At 51.8% G+C, this 14,053-nt stretch overlaps 1 protein-coding gene across 1 annotated transcript; it reads right to left on the reverse strand.

Moving 5' to 3' along the window:
- Positions 1–5,530: 5,530 nt before the first annotated feature.
- Ascl2 (achaete-scute family bHLH transcription factor 2) lies at positions 5,531–7,245 on the reverse strand. The gene is made up of 2 exons (XM_055610025.1): positions 6,534–7,245; positions 5,531–5,974 (listed from the first exon to the last, which is right to left on the reverse strand). The coding sequence occupies exon 1, from the start codon at positions 7,149–7,151 to the stop codon at positions 6,552–6,554; it is 600 nt and encodes a 199-aa protein (XP_055466000.1). The 5' UTR covers positions 7,152–7,245; the 3' UTR covers positions 5,531–5,974; positions 6,534–6,551.
- Between the last annotated feature and the right edge of the window lie 6,808 nt (positions 7,246–14,053).

The raw sequence follows: 14,053 nt of genomic DNA on the forward strand, positions 1-14,053 counted from the left end.
CTGTGCCTGGGTGTCACCACCTGCAAGGGACTCTGGTCTCAAGAGGGGCAGGCAGGAAGTAAGTGATATGGTCGGTCCTCTTCACACAGCAGATCTGTGGGTGGCTTGAGGGCCAGCTTCTTGGGTGTGAGACCTCTGTGGCCCCATGGGCCCCACAGTATCCCCATCTCGAAATTTTTGCTACTCTTCCATTTGAACCTGAGTGGGTGGATAAAGGTCAGGGGACTCTGGAGTGTTCATGTCAGGTAAGGAGACATCATACCTTGTTTGTGTCCAGCCGCGCCAAGCCTGCCACCCTTCATCGAGTCTCCAACTCACACCTACCTCTGAGCAAGCTAGGTGCTGAGGGACCACATTTCCCATTCAAACTAGAGCTTGGCTTCAAAGGCAGGAAGGAGACAATGTAAGCACAAGAGGCTGAGGGACAGGAGACAATGTCTTAAGCACCAAGACTTCCCTGCACTGAACAACCATTTATGCTTAATATGCTGACAGGAGAGTGGGGTTAATCCCAGTCTCTCTTTATCGTGGCTGTTGTTTGAGATAGGGACTTTACTGTAAAGCCTTGGCTGGCCTGGAACTTGCTATGTAAAGCAGGCTGCCTGACATCTGCCCGGCTCTGCCTCCTGGGTGCTGGGATTAAAATCATGTGCCACCATTCCTGTCCTGTCCTTCTCTTTCCCATCAGTAAGCAAGGGTAGAAAGTACTGGTACACTACTAGGCAAGCCACTGGACTTTGGCCATGCAGTATCTCTAGGATGCGGTGAACTGTTCCCATAAGAGTTTCTACATACCAGCTAAATGTTCTGGCATTTGCATGTCTAGCTGGCATTACCCAACACATGGCTACAACATTTGTGCTGTTTATTCTGGTTATCCTTTCATATTTGAGGGCGACTTTTTGAGAAACTACCACTCCTCAGAGATCAAAAAGGGGTGCTCAAGACTCCTCTATGGAATCTACACATTTCTCCTGGGCTTCAATCTTCCCTCAGTGACTGACAACACCCACTACACCAGAGTGCTTTATATGACAGGTTGATGTAGGATTCACAAGGAAAAAGTTCCCACATGTTTACCAAGGGTAGAATAGTTTCTCAAAATATTTTGCTTTGTTTTTTGGAGATAGGGTTTTTCCGTGTAGCCCTGGTTGTCCTGGAACTCTCTGTAGACCAGGCTGGTCTCAAACACAGAGATCCACCTGCCTCTGCCTCTCCTCAATGCTGAAATTAAAGGTGTGTGCCACCACACCCAACATCTCAAAATATTTTCAGTGGGCTGGAGAGATGGTTCAAAGATTAAAGTACTTACAAAGGCATGAAGACATGAGTTTGACCCCTGCACCCATATAAAAAGCCAGGCAAGGTGGCATTTGTCTATAATCCCAGCACTGGGGAGACAAGGAGTCCTCTAGGGCTTTCCAGGCAGCCAATATAACCTATTGGCTGAGTAAGCCAATAATTCATTGGCTAAACAAGCTTCAGGCCCAGAGAGAGATCCTGTCTCAAAAACTAAGGTGCAGAATAATTGAAGAAGATATCCAATGTCAGCCTCTGGCCTCCACACATACACACACATGCATGATACTGTGCTTATTCATACATGCACATACAGAGGATACAGACGGCCAACTGCGATTTAAATTGTTAATATTCCTTTTCTCACAATGGCATTAAATTAGTGAGTGCAAGACACTGAGTCAGACACAAAGCACTGGAAAGGAGAAGCTTTGCATTTTAGATCCTTTAATGCTTCTGTTTTTCCCTTTTAGAGTAAGGAGTGTATCTCAACCAGCTTCCTGTCACTATAATAAAGCACTTGAGATCACCAGTCCTTGAGCAAAAAAGATTGACTTTGGCTCTCAGATTCAAAGGTTTCAATGTAGTGCTTTGGCTCTGTCAATTATGTTCTGGGCCACATATCATGATGGGGACACAAAGCAGGAGAAGGCTGCTCAAAGACAAAGAAAGATGAAGGACAGGAGCCTCCTGAAGCTCCATTTGTTTTGCTCTGTGTCTCAGCCATTATTCAGCCTATCCTGGACAGCCTGCATATTACAGCATGATGGTTTGTTCCTGTGTTCCTGGAGAGCTCAGGGTTCTGAGACTGCAAAGGCTGGGTGACAGCTGGGTTCCCAGGGCTGCCTGGACCTCTTTGGGAACACAGTATCTGGGGAGAATGGTGCTGCCCAGAATGAAATGAACCTTATGCAGTGTGGCCTTGACTGTCAGACTAGTCTACACAGCTCAGCTGAACCCTGCATACAGGACTGGTGGCCGCCCCATGAGATCAGCATTGTGTAGATGGCTCTGAGAAATTGAGGAAAATGGAGACAACTCCAGACTTCTGCTGCAGCCTGGGACCCAGTGCATGTCCCCTAGACACTACAATGCAAGGGACACATTGGCTGTCTGAAAGATGGCATCCACCAGAGACTGGGCTCCCAGGTGGCATGTGGTACACCCCATTTGTAATGCAGAGAGTGGTTCCAGTAAAGATTCCCTGGATGTGTGGCTGGAGACCTGAGTTCATAGGATATTCAGCCTTGCCAACTTCCCTGAGCTATATTGGGGTCCTTGTGGGTCAGTGACTATTCCCCAGCCCCCACCCCCATACTCACAATGTGAAGAGACACACTTGGGGGAACATGATTTTTGAGTCAGAGTCCATAGAAGTCTTCCCAGGACAGCACGCTGGTACTCCCCAGGTGTTCCAGTGATTAAGAGACAAGAACATTTATTGATCACAAGCAAAAAAGGATTCCCAAAGCTCCCTGGGGCCTGAGGCCATTAGATTGCCGTCCACCTCCTCACCCTGCCAGGCACACTGAGTATGACTCCGTGAACGATCACCATTCTGAGGCACGCTACTCCACCCTGTCCTGTGGTTGAGAACTCCAAGAGGCTATCCCTGCCCCATTCCCCAAACTGATCCAGATCATCTTCTGCCTGGAATGGGCGTCTCTCCTTCCAGCAGAGCCTAGGGCAAGCCAAGGGCCCTGGGCCATGAGGGAGCCTGTCCAGGAGGGACTCTGCTGTCCAGGTTTCTTCATCCAGAATGCCAAATGTTGGGGCCGCCTTCGTGACTATTCAAGGATGAGATGAGGGTCCAGGGTCTGAAATCCCATTTACCTGCCATGATCAAGTTCTGTGGCTTCAGGCACTTAATCAGTGGGGATTGGTGTTCTGTAATTGACAGCTCAAGGGACTTTCTAACCAGAGGAGCAGCAGCCAAGGGCTCAGGTGACTCACCTGTTGTCTGGCTGCTTGTAAATAGTTCTTCCACTCCCCACATTGGCCCCATTGGGATAGGTTTGGCTAACGTTATACGGTGACCAAACCTCATGTCTTGAGGCAGAATACGGGCACGGGATAGTGCACTGCCAAAGAGCTCCACTCTCATCCCTCTGTCACCATCTCAGGAAACACAGGATCAGGGGCTCCAAACATGACACCTGGGAGAGATTGCTTCCAATACGCTTAAGAGATCTATCCAGCAAGTTTGGTGTATAAACACGGGATGGACCCTGGTTCTACAGATCAAAGACAGAATGGTGCCACTGGCTGGCAAGCTCCACCTTCATCACTGTGGGTGATTTAAAAAAGGCAGCCGGGTGTCTTTAGGCCAGGAAATCACAGCCTGGGGGTGCTTTAAAACCACAAATCAGGTCTCCTGCCTCAGTAGAAGCAGGAAGCAGGGTAGGGCTTTGGTAGCCTCCTTAAGCCATAACCTGGCAGTGGGCTTAAGCAAAGTTTCTTTCACCTAGCTGCCCATGATCTGGTCCAGGCATAAGGCAAGTTCCCTGAGGTTGGAGTTTTTGTCTAGCACACCAAAACACCCTCAGTTCACAAAGCAGAAAAGTTCCTTTGTGCCTGTGTTGCCTATGCTCCTACTCAGGCATGAAGGTCAGAGGACAACATCAGTTGTTGGTCCAAAGCTTCCACCTTGTTTGACAATGCTCTTGTTTTTTCTGCTGCGTATGCCAGTCTGGCTGGCCCGCACACTTCCAGAGACTCCCTGCCTTTGCCTCCCATCTTTTCATAGGGGCACTGGGATTACTGATGTACCGTATGTCCAACTTCTCTGTGGGTTCTGAAGATTTAAGCTCAGGTCCTCATACTTGCACAGCAAGCACTTTCACCTACTGAGACATCTGCCCTGCCCCTCCCCCCTTCCCACCTCTTTGAGCTCAGACAGGCCTGAAAACGCAAACCGATCATCCTGTCTCAGCCTCCTGAGCACTCAGATTACAGGTGTGAGCCAATAAAGTTGTTTAATGAAGACTTCAGAGTTCTATTGAGCTGGAGATATCCCATAATACAACAGGAGCACACCATTGACATCACTGGAGATTTGTGGACACAAGGAAGCTTGGGCTTCCAGTCCCCCAGCGCCCCCCCCCCCCCCCCCGTTAGCCACTTTGAGATAACAGGAAAGAAATCTGGAGACAAATCAGGTCTCCTGGCTCAGTGAAGACACTGGCTGGCAACGGGCTCCTGGCAAAAGGGTGGCCCTCCCTAAATGGCCATATGTCCCACGTTGCCCTCCAAGACAGGTCCACTCAGTCCTGTGGGCTGAAGCAGTAGCTGGGCTGACCCAAACTGAGCCCGATCTTCATCAGAGCAGGTGGCAACCTTTGACCCAAGATGCAGATTCAACTTTGGTTCTGGCTTTAGGGTATGGGTCCTGCAGGGAAGGAACCCTGCCATCATACAAAAGAACTTCTTGTATATGGCATTCTGTGCAGCCACCACAGGTATATCTGCTCCATGGCACAGCCCTTCCTTCCGGCTTCCCACAACTCCAATGGTTGTGCCCCAACCACTCCCTCCTGAAGAAAGGGATGCCTGCAGCACCCTAAAACCACCTGGGGATCCCCTCAGCCCCTCCCAAGACCTTGCAATAAAAGTGAGCTTTGGGCACACGGGAGACTTCAAAGCTGCGGAGGCTCAGGGTCAAAGGTGAAGCTGGGTAATATCTTAGCAATCACAGCCTGGCTCCCTGGGCTAGGGAACGTGGGTGGGAAGGCCTTGGGAAGCTTCCAGCTCTTCTTTGCTCACTAAATCGAGTAGAGATCAGTAGGTCCTCACCAAGGCCATTAGTCCTAGCAGCCAACACAGGAGCCCAGAACATGCTGGCTGCAAGCTCATGCATGGACAGGTTTTCCAGCCTCTCCCCTAAAACCTGGAAGGTAGCTTTAGGCTCAGCACCATTTGCAAATGAGGCAATTTACCAAGGGCCACCCAGGTGGTAAGGAAGAGAGGGACCTGGACCTAGAGATGCCCACAGTCCAGAGATCCACCTTCCTTCAGCCTAACATCCCTGCACCTGGCCCTCTCACACACTCTTCCCAAGGTGTCTGAATTGCTGTTCCATCTGTGGAGAGATGGCTCGAGTAGGTACTCAGACCTCTGCATCTATCCAAGCAAAGTAGGTCTCAAAGAGAAGTCTTGGCCAGTGCTACCCACCCAGGCCTAGCCCTCCCTTGAGAAACAGGGATGAGACGGTAGAAGGCACTGCAAACAGCAATTTGAAAAACAAGCTTTTATAGAACAGTACACTTTGCAACAACAGGTTTCCCACACTGGCCAAACATCAGAACCAGGCTAGGCTTCAGCAGAAGGGTGCAGCCAGGCATCTTGCCCTCAGGGCCTGACTGGTCCACACTTTGGCCAGGTTGGAAAGTTCTAGACAGTGGGGGTGAGGTACAGAGACAACCTTTATTGTGCTCCAAGCCTAAGGATCCTTTGTAAAAAAATAAGTCTTCATATTTTCAGCAGAGTCCCTCCCAGCAGTTCAAGTTAATTCGTAAAAAATATATTGCCACTGTAAAATCCTTTCTCCTGAGAAATTTCCAAGCCCCAGTGCCACAACATTTGGTGAGGATGCACTAGACAGCATGGGCAAGGCATCCTCCCAGGCTCCGTAGGCAAGAAACGCGGGTCGGTCCACCAGTAGACAACCGGGATGCAGCTGTGAAGAGGATAAAACACGTTAATGTGTGCGGGCCGCGCCCCACCTCCCAAGGTGCAGTAGGTAGTTTCGTTTGCTTGGTTAGTTTTGGAGTCTCAGTTCGTGGGTGCCTCGATTCGCTCCGAGGCGCCGATGGGGGCGGGGCTCACGTTCAGAGCCGGCCCGCAGTGACTCAGGGGCCCGCTCCCGCCGAGTCATTCGGCACCCCGGCCCAGGACGCGATTTGCAATGCAAACTCACCCCGCCTCCAGCACCCGACTCGGCGGGGCTCCGCCAGCACAGGGACCTCGCCGGCCCGGCCCTGAGGCCGCTCCCCTCTCCTGCCCTCCCCTCCCCCACCCACAGCAGAACCCGGAGAGGAAGTTTTGCAATCCCGGACAAACAAACCCTGGTCTTGCTCAGGCTTGAAAAAGGTTGAGGAAAAATGAAGCCTGCTCGAAATCGAAGTGATCGCCCCGGCTGAGCCCCGGTTGCACTGGGTCCCCCTGGCTCGAAGCGCCAGGCCCGCCCACCACGTGTCACCCTTACCGCCTCTCCTCCCCGCCGCCCTGGAATTTACCTTAGGGGGTTGGGGTGCTCAGTAGCCCCCTAACCAGCTGGAGAAGTCAAGGAGCTCGCAGTCCACCGGGCTCAGCTCTCCCTCGCAGCCGCTGTCCTCCGACGAATAGGCGGAGCGCGGGGAGCCAGGCTCCGAGCTGGCCCCGCGGTCAGGGGATGTAGAAGCGCAGGACAGAGAAGCACAGGACAGAGAAGCGCTGGCCGGGGAGGCGGTGGGTGGCGCGAGGGCGGCCGCCTGTCGGGTGGCGGGTGTTAGCAGCCCCCCGGCAAGCGCCGCGCGCACGGCGTCGTGCTCCGCAAGCAGCCGCTGCAGCGCACGAATGTACTCCACCGCGGAGCGCAACGTCTCCACCTTGCTGAGCTTCTTGCTGGCGCCGCCGTGCGGCACGTGCTGTCGCAGCGCCTGGAAGCCCAAGTTTACCAGCTTCACGCGATTGCGCTCGCGCTCGTTGCGGCGTGCCACCGCCGCCGAGCTGCTACTGGCCTCGGTTGTGCCAGATCGCCGCCGTCGGCTGCAGCGCAGCAGTTCGGGGGACGCGGGTCTCCGGCGAGCAGCGCAGGCTCCGGAGACTCCAGAAGAGGAGGGCGCGAGTAAGGGCAGCCCGCCTCCGTTCATCATGCTTGCATCCAGCCCGCGGGCGCGCCTGGTACGAGCTTCGGTGCACCACAGGGAAAGTGCCCGCAAGGAACCGGGTGCGGTGGGAAGCGACCGGTCGCACCTCCACGGGCCTCAGGCAGGGCACTGCCGCAGGACTTCCTGAGGAACGCGTCTCTGGCCTTCTGGAGCCCTGGGACCCCGTGTCATGCAAGGGCAGAGAGAGTAGAGAAGCGTGGTGCGCTCGCGTCCCGCGCGTGCGGTCAGGCGCTCCCCGGGTCTCCGTTTGCGCGGCTCAGGCGGCTCCTTTTTAAATATATAGATAACCCTCCTCCGCCAGCCGCCGCCTCCTTTCTCACGCCCTCTTTCCTTCGCCTCGCCCTCCCGCCACGCTTCGCCCTCCCCCTGGCGTACACATTCAGCAAAGCTGACACCGCGCGCCCCCCCCCCCCCCCCCCCCGGGTGCAGTTCGCAGGCTAATGACGCGCCTCCCTGCTCCGGGCAGGTGCTTAGTGTGTCCTCGACAAGTCCTAGAGTGCAGAGCGCTCTGCACTGCGCTCCGCACGTCCCACACCCCTAGGGACTGTGAGAAGGTCCGAATGTACTCTCCAGTCGCCCCCACCCACCCTGGAGCTCAGCCCCAAGAGCTGCCAGGTCTCCGCACACCTAGAGTGCGCTGCCAGGTGAGGAACCCCAGGAGGTTTTGCAGTGGTCTAGAGGTTAGAGGACTGCGACCCTCTCCCCCCAACCCTAACCCCCCCCCCCGCAGGGCAGCACGCGCCACACACACTCGCACCCACGTCCCTCCCCTTCGCGGAGGAGGCGGGAGCCGGGGTCTCAGCCAATCTGGGATCGCCCGTTTGGCCAATGACAGCTGGCGCAGTCCTATGCAGGGCCAGGAGGAAGCGTACGCCTGGCGCGTGGCTCCAGTGATGGGGAGTGTCTTGAGCAAAGCTCCACGCCTACTCCGTCTCACCCTGCTCCTCCTCCCGGACCCGGGTGTCCACGCACTGCTGGTGCACATCTGTGCCCTTTTGAGTGTGAGAAGGGCTTGAGGAGTGGGCCAGACCTGCGCTGGGCAATGTCATGTCCCCCGGGCACCTTGTCTCCATTCTGTCCGTCATGCACACCCAATACCTCGTTGGTTTCAAGGCGCCTCAGAACCGGGTGCCCTGACGGGAGGGGATGCAGACAAGCCCACTCTGCCCCCTCCTTTCTCATGTCTGCACCTCACAGGCAGCTCTCCAAGTTTGAGTCTCTTTTCCCGACGGTGCCTCCTGAATCCAGCTAGACTAGTTCTTGTTCAGTTCCCGGGCTTTTTTGCTCAACGACACTTCTCTGGATTCCAGCGGGCCTCCCAGTCCCATCCTTCCCCCGAGGCCCGTGGAGGGTTCGTTGAAGGAGAAGGAGAATGCACTGACCTTGGAAAAGCCTCAGTCCTGCCCCACTGTCCCGGAACTGTGCCCTGGAGGCCAAAACCAGCAAGCCCAGTTTTCCCCCAAAGGACTAGATGCTCCTGAGTTGAAGTGGTCTATCCAGCGGGTCTGGCTGCCTGGAGTTACTTTCCGTGTAATATACCACAGAAGAAGGCCTACCGGACCCAGGATGTCTCTCTGCTTCCGCACTGCCATTGTGGTGGCTGCCTCCTGGCGCCGTCACCTTCCAGGATCCATCAAGGCCGTATCTTTTTAAACTAGCCTTTTGACCACCACGCAGTGGGAAGTGGGCTGTGAGTCAAAGCTTCCTGGGTGCCTGCTCAGAGCACCTGGATGAGTCAAGTCCCTTCTCTGCCTGGTTGAGCAATCCGAGCAGAAATGGTCTGGGGAGGTTGTTCAATGGGTAGAGCGCTTGCTGTGTAAGTGCGTGGACCTGAGTTCAAATCCTCCACACCCATATAAAGGCAACGTGGGACGAAGTGAAGAGGAGAATCCTCCTGCAAACTCCCAGGCCAGCTAGCCACAGGAACGCAAGAGTGAAGAACAGACTCTATCTCAAACCGGCTGGAAGGGGAGGACCTACACCTAAGACATCCTCTAACCTCCATGCGTATTTGTCGTTCCCTCCCTCACACAATAAGCTTACACGCATATACAAAGGGAACGGAAGTAGCTCATATCCTGGCTCCTTGATGAGGCTTCATCAGCAGACCCTCCCTGCTCAGAGGCCACTGCTGCCCTCCCTGCCCCCACCCCCTTTATTGTACTTTTCCATCATAGGGGGAGGAGAGACAGGGCCTCCTGTAGCCCAGGCTAGCTCTAAATTCACTAAGTAGCTGAGGATGACCTTGAACTTCATATCTTTTTTATCCTCTTCTATCTCCAGAGTGTTGGGCACCACCACACCCATTGTACGTAATGCTGGGATTGAACCTAGGGCTCCCTATATGGTACATGCTAGACAATCTAGAGATGGAGCCACATCCCCAGACCCCTTCCCTGGCATGCGTATGTATGTACATACGTATGTGTGTATGTATGTATATATACACATAAAATATACAAAATTGTATGTACACGAGTGTTTGCTTTCATGTATGTCTGTGCAACACATGCTTGCATGGGGCCCACAGAGGTCAGAAGTAAGTGTCAGATCTCTGGAACTGGAGTTACTGATGGTTGTGAGCCACCAGGTGGGTGCTGGGAATCCCCCGCCCCCCGTACTGAGCCATTTCTTTATACCCCTCCCCACCCCAGATTCTTTCTTGGCAAGCTCAGAATGGACAGAGATGTCCGTCATTCCACACACAAAGTGAAGACTGCCGAGTAAGGGCGGTGTCGGTCCCAGGGCCCTGGCCTGATGGTGAAAGTCCATGCAGGTTATTATTCTGGAGACTCTGTGAGATTGTAGCCATCACCCTGCTGGTATGTGAAAGCTCTGTTCCGCTGGAGACTGGGGAGGACAGCAGCTGGTCCTGGTCATCTACCTGGTCTTCAAACGGATTTTTTAAATTGAATTTTTTTTTGAGAACTTCATACATGAGAACTGTATTTATACTATTTCCACTCCTCCCTCTCCCCACGCCAACTCCTCCTTTGTCTGCCCCACTCCCTCCCACACTTGTGACCTCTTCTTTCATTATTAGTTTTACACACACATGCACACGCTACCAAATCCACGGTGTTGCTCATTTGTGTCAAGTGGCCACTTGGACTTGGATAACCTACCAGGGAGCTCATCTCTGGAGAGATTCTCCCACCTACAGCAGCCTTACTTCCCTGTAGTTCTTCAGCTAGGGGTGGAGCCTCGTAATGGTTCCCCCATCCACATTGGCATTTTTCAAATCTTGTGTAGGCAATCGCATTGTTGAGGTTTCATGGAGGTAGCTTCCTGGTCATATAGGAGGACAGTATCTAGAAGTAGACTTCTGATCCTCTGACTCTTTTTTTTTGATCCTCTGACTCTTACAATCTTTTTGCCCTTTCTTCCTCCATGTTTGGGGGGGGGGGTGTCAAATCCATAGTAATTTGCTTTCTGCATTTTGCCCATTTGTAGATTTTTGTACTATCTCCTGCTATAAGAAGAAGCTTCTTTGATGGGGATGGAGAGCTACATTTAACCTGTGGATGCAAGGATACATATTTAGAATGCACTTGGTTATACTGGTTTAGGAAAGGGCTGCAGTAGGTTCTCTTCTAGGGTCTATGACCTCACTGGCCATGCAAAGATGACTAGAATTATATTATCAGGCATGAATTTCCTCCTATTGATCAGGCCATATGTGCAATCAGGCAGCTGTTGGTTACCACCAAAATGTGCCACTACCCCACCTTTGGGGATGAGTTGCGGGGCTGGTCATAGTTTTTTGTAGGCTTTATAGCTTCTTCACCCAGCCTGCTCTCTACAGTTGGTTCCCGGCTCTCAGGAGCAGAGCTTGAAAGACCCCATAAGACCCAGAACCACAAAACTCACAGCCCTTTCAGAGATCTCACCATGTTTCCTTCCTCCTAGGCTGCTCCCTGCATTACTCCTATCAATCTATTGTCTTGTCCTACTCAGTGCCTTTCCCATCTTGGCTGCCCCACCCCTTGGCTCTCCTGGCCCTCTCACTTTCTACAAGGCCAACCTACCCTCCTCAGCTTAAAGGTGACAATTTCTTAGGAACTGATGTCTCCCTGGGTACTTCCCTTCATTTCTTAATCTCATTTACCAACACCCGATGGCCTCTGGCTTTTGCCAGCCTTCAACATGGGGGCAGTTCCCTTGTTCCAGAAGCAGTTCTCTCCTGACCATGTGAGTTTCATATGTCTCTCTTGTGAGACCTGGACCCTGGCTCTATCCTTATCCATGTGGTCTTCATGTGGATGTTTTGAAACAGCCAAATGTCCATCAACAAATTGATGAATAAAGCATGAGCTGACCCAGAAGGGAATATTATTCAGCCAAGAAAAGAGATGAAACACTGTTAAGAACCATGGTGATGGTAAACATGAGTGAATGAAAGAAGGAAAACTCAAAGATCACATATTACATCATGTTACATGACTTCACTTACAGGAACTGTTCTAGAATATGCCCATCCACAGAGACAGAAACAGACACAGGGACAAGAATGAGGGGGAGGTGGTGGCTGCAGGGTACGAATTTCCTTTTAATCACAATGTTCTAAGGAGGTTGGGGAAATGCCTCAGCAGATAAAAAGCTTGCCACGTAAGCACAGGGGCCTGAATTTGAATTCCCAGAAGCCACGCAAAGCCTGGCATGGGAGCACATTCCTGTAGTCTCAGCATTGCTATGATCAGATGGGAGATGGCAAGGAGACTCAGTGGAGGCTCAAGGGCCAGCTAGGTTGGGAGACACAGCTATGAACAACAGGGAGACCTTGTTCCAGAAGGGGGAGATGGAGGACTGAGTCTCCAGAGAGTTGGATCTCCACACACGCACACATGCTGACTATGCTGAGGTCTATGTGGCAGTGGCTGAATGCTTCAATAAAGTGTGTGGTGTATGGCTATGTCTCAAAAAAAAAAATAGCTGGAAGACTTTGAGATGGCATGTGCCCTCCCTGCTCCTTAGTGCCTGTCCTTTGTAGGGGTCATTTATTCCTGGCTAGTGTCTTCTCAGACTCCAACCTTGAGCTTTCAAGGAAGGGCAAAGCAGCTTTTCCTGAGGAACTGAGAGCAAATCTACCATGCTTTGTAGGCTACACAGTCAGTGTAACGTGTCCTGGACTGCTAGGGAATAAATGCCGCCACAGACATTACAAAAGAAAAAAAAAATCACCGAGAATGAAATGTTTCCCAGCCAAAGAAGTACAAACACTGTGTCTGGAACTTCAGGTCCTGTTTATGAATTACAGAACGTTATTTTAATTTTGATGTGTTTTGTGTGTGTGCTTACACATGTTCATGTGGGCGCGCGTGCACAGGTGCACTTTATGCATGAGAACACGTGTCACTCACAGGGCAGCCTCGGGCGTTGTGCCATCCATTTTGTTTGTTGTTGTTTGTTTGTTGTTTGGACAGGGTCTCTCACTGGCTTGTATCAGGTGGCTGACTAGCCAGCAAATCCCAGGGATCCTCTTGTCTCTGTTGGGATTACAAGCAGTTAGCATGTCTAGCATTTTTGGTGTAGATTCTGGAGTTCAAGCTCAGGTCCTCCTGCACAGTCAGCACTTTACCAACTTAACTATCTCCGCCTGACTTTTCACCTTTATAAACCGTTGTAATATATATATATATATATATATATATATATATATAAATTTTAAAACCCAATATTTATTTTATTTTATGGCATAGGCATTTTGCCCGCAGGTATGGATTGCAGTACCCACAGAGGCAAGAAGAGGGTCTCAGATCCACTGGAACTGGAGTGGTTTGAGATCCTATACATGGCTGCTGGGAGCCAAACCTGGGTCCTCTGGAAAAGCAGTGAAAGTGGGTTCTCTGGAAAAGTAGCTAAGAACTGGTACCCTCTTTCCTGTCCCTCAGGTGGACTGAGCCTCCACCCCCCCACGGCTTCCCAAACTCAATCCACGGCAGGCTAATCTTGTCCTTCTTTCCCCTCATTCCCATATCCTTTCTAGTTCCCTTCCACATAGAAGTCTCTATACCCATGACAGCTCAGCCACATGGGGACCCCTCTCTTTTCCCCTAGTCTTTCATCTGTGACCTGGCCTCTTCTCCAGCTGGATTTCCACCTCCCACTCTGTGGTAGTTTGACTAGATATGGACCCCACAGACTCGTGTGTTTGAATGCTTGGCCTATAGGCTGACCAAGGCTTGCCGGAGACAGGCAGAGAATCAGCTAGCTCAGTGTAGCCTGCCTGCCATTATGACACCCTGAGACCCTCCCTGAGGCCTTAGACAGACAGCCTGGTTCCAGGCAATGACATTGAAGTGGACAATGCCATTGGGAAAATGCCACTCAGCTTGCTGGTAGAGGACATCTGGTTCTCTGTCAAATCATCAGGCATCAGACCACGGGGAAAGCTACCATGTATATACAACAGCAGGTATTTGAGGATGTTCCTGCTCCTACTGTTAGGAGATCCACATGAAGACCAAGCTACACATCTGTCACATATGTGTAGCAGGCCTAGGTCTGTCCCATGCATACTCTCTGTGGTATAGGTTAGTTGATTCTGTAGGTTTTCTTGTGGTGTCCTTGACCCCTCTGGTTCCTTTAATCCTTTCTCCCCACATAAGAGGATTCTTTACAAAAGAGGAAAGAGAAAATGAGCAAGACATTTGACTCTAGAACATCAAGAAAGAAAAAAAATGTCAAAAAGAATTGATAATTAATGATCAGGGAAAGTTGGCAAGAGAGCGGATCATTCTCAGCACCTGCATGGCAGCTCACAACCACCTAGAGCTCCATTTCCAACAGATCTAACACCCTCTTCTGGCCATTTTGGGTACTGCATGCACATGCTATATAACACACACACACACACACACACACACACACACACACACACACACACA

Source organism: Psammomys obesus, unplaced genomic scaffold (assembly GCF_907164565.1).
Source record: "Psammomys obesus unplaced genomic scaffold, mPsaObe1.curated_primary_1811, whole genome shotgun sequence".
NCBI lineage: Eukaryota > Metazoa > Chordata > Mammalia > Rodentia > Muridae > Psammomys > Psammomys obesus.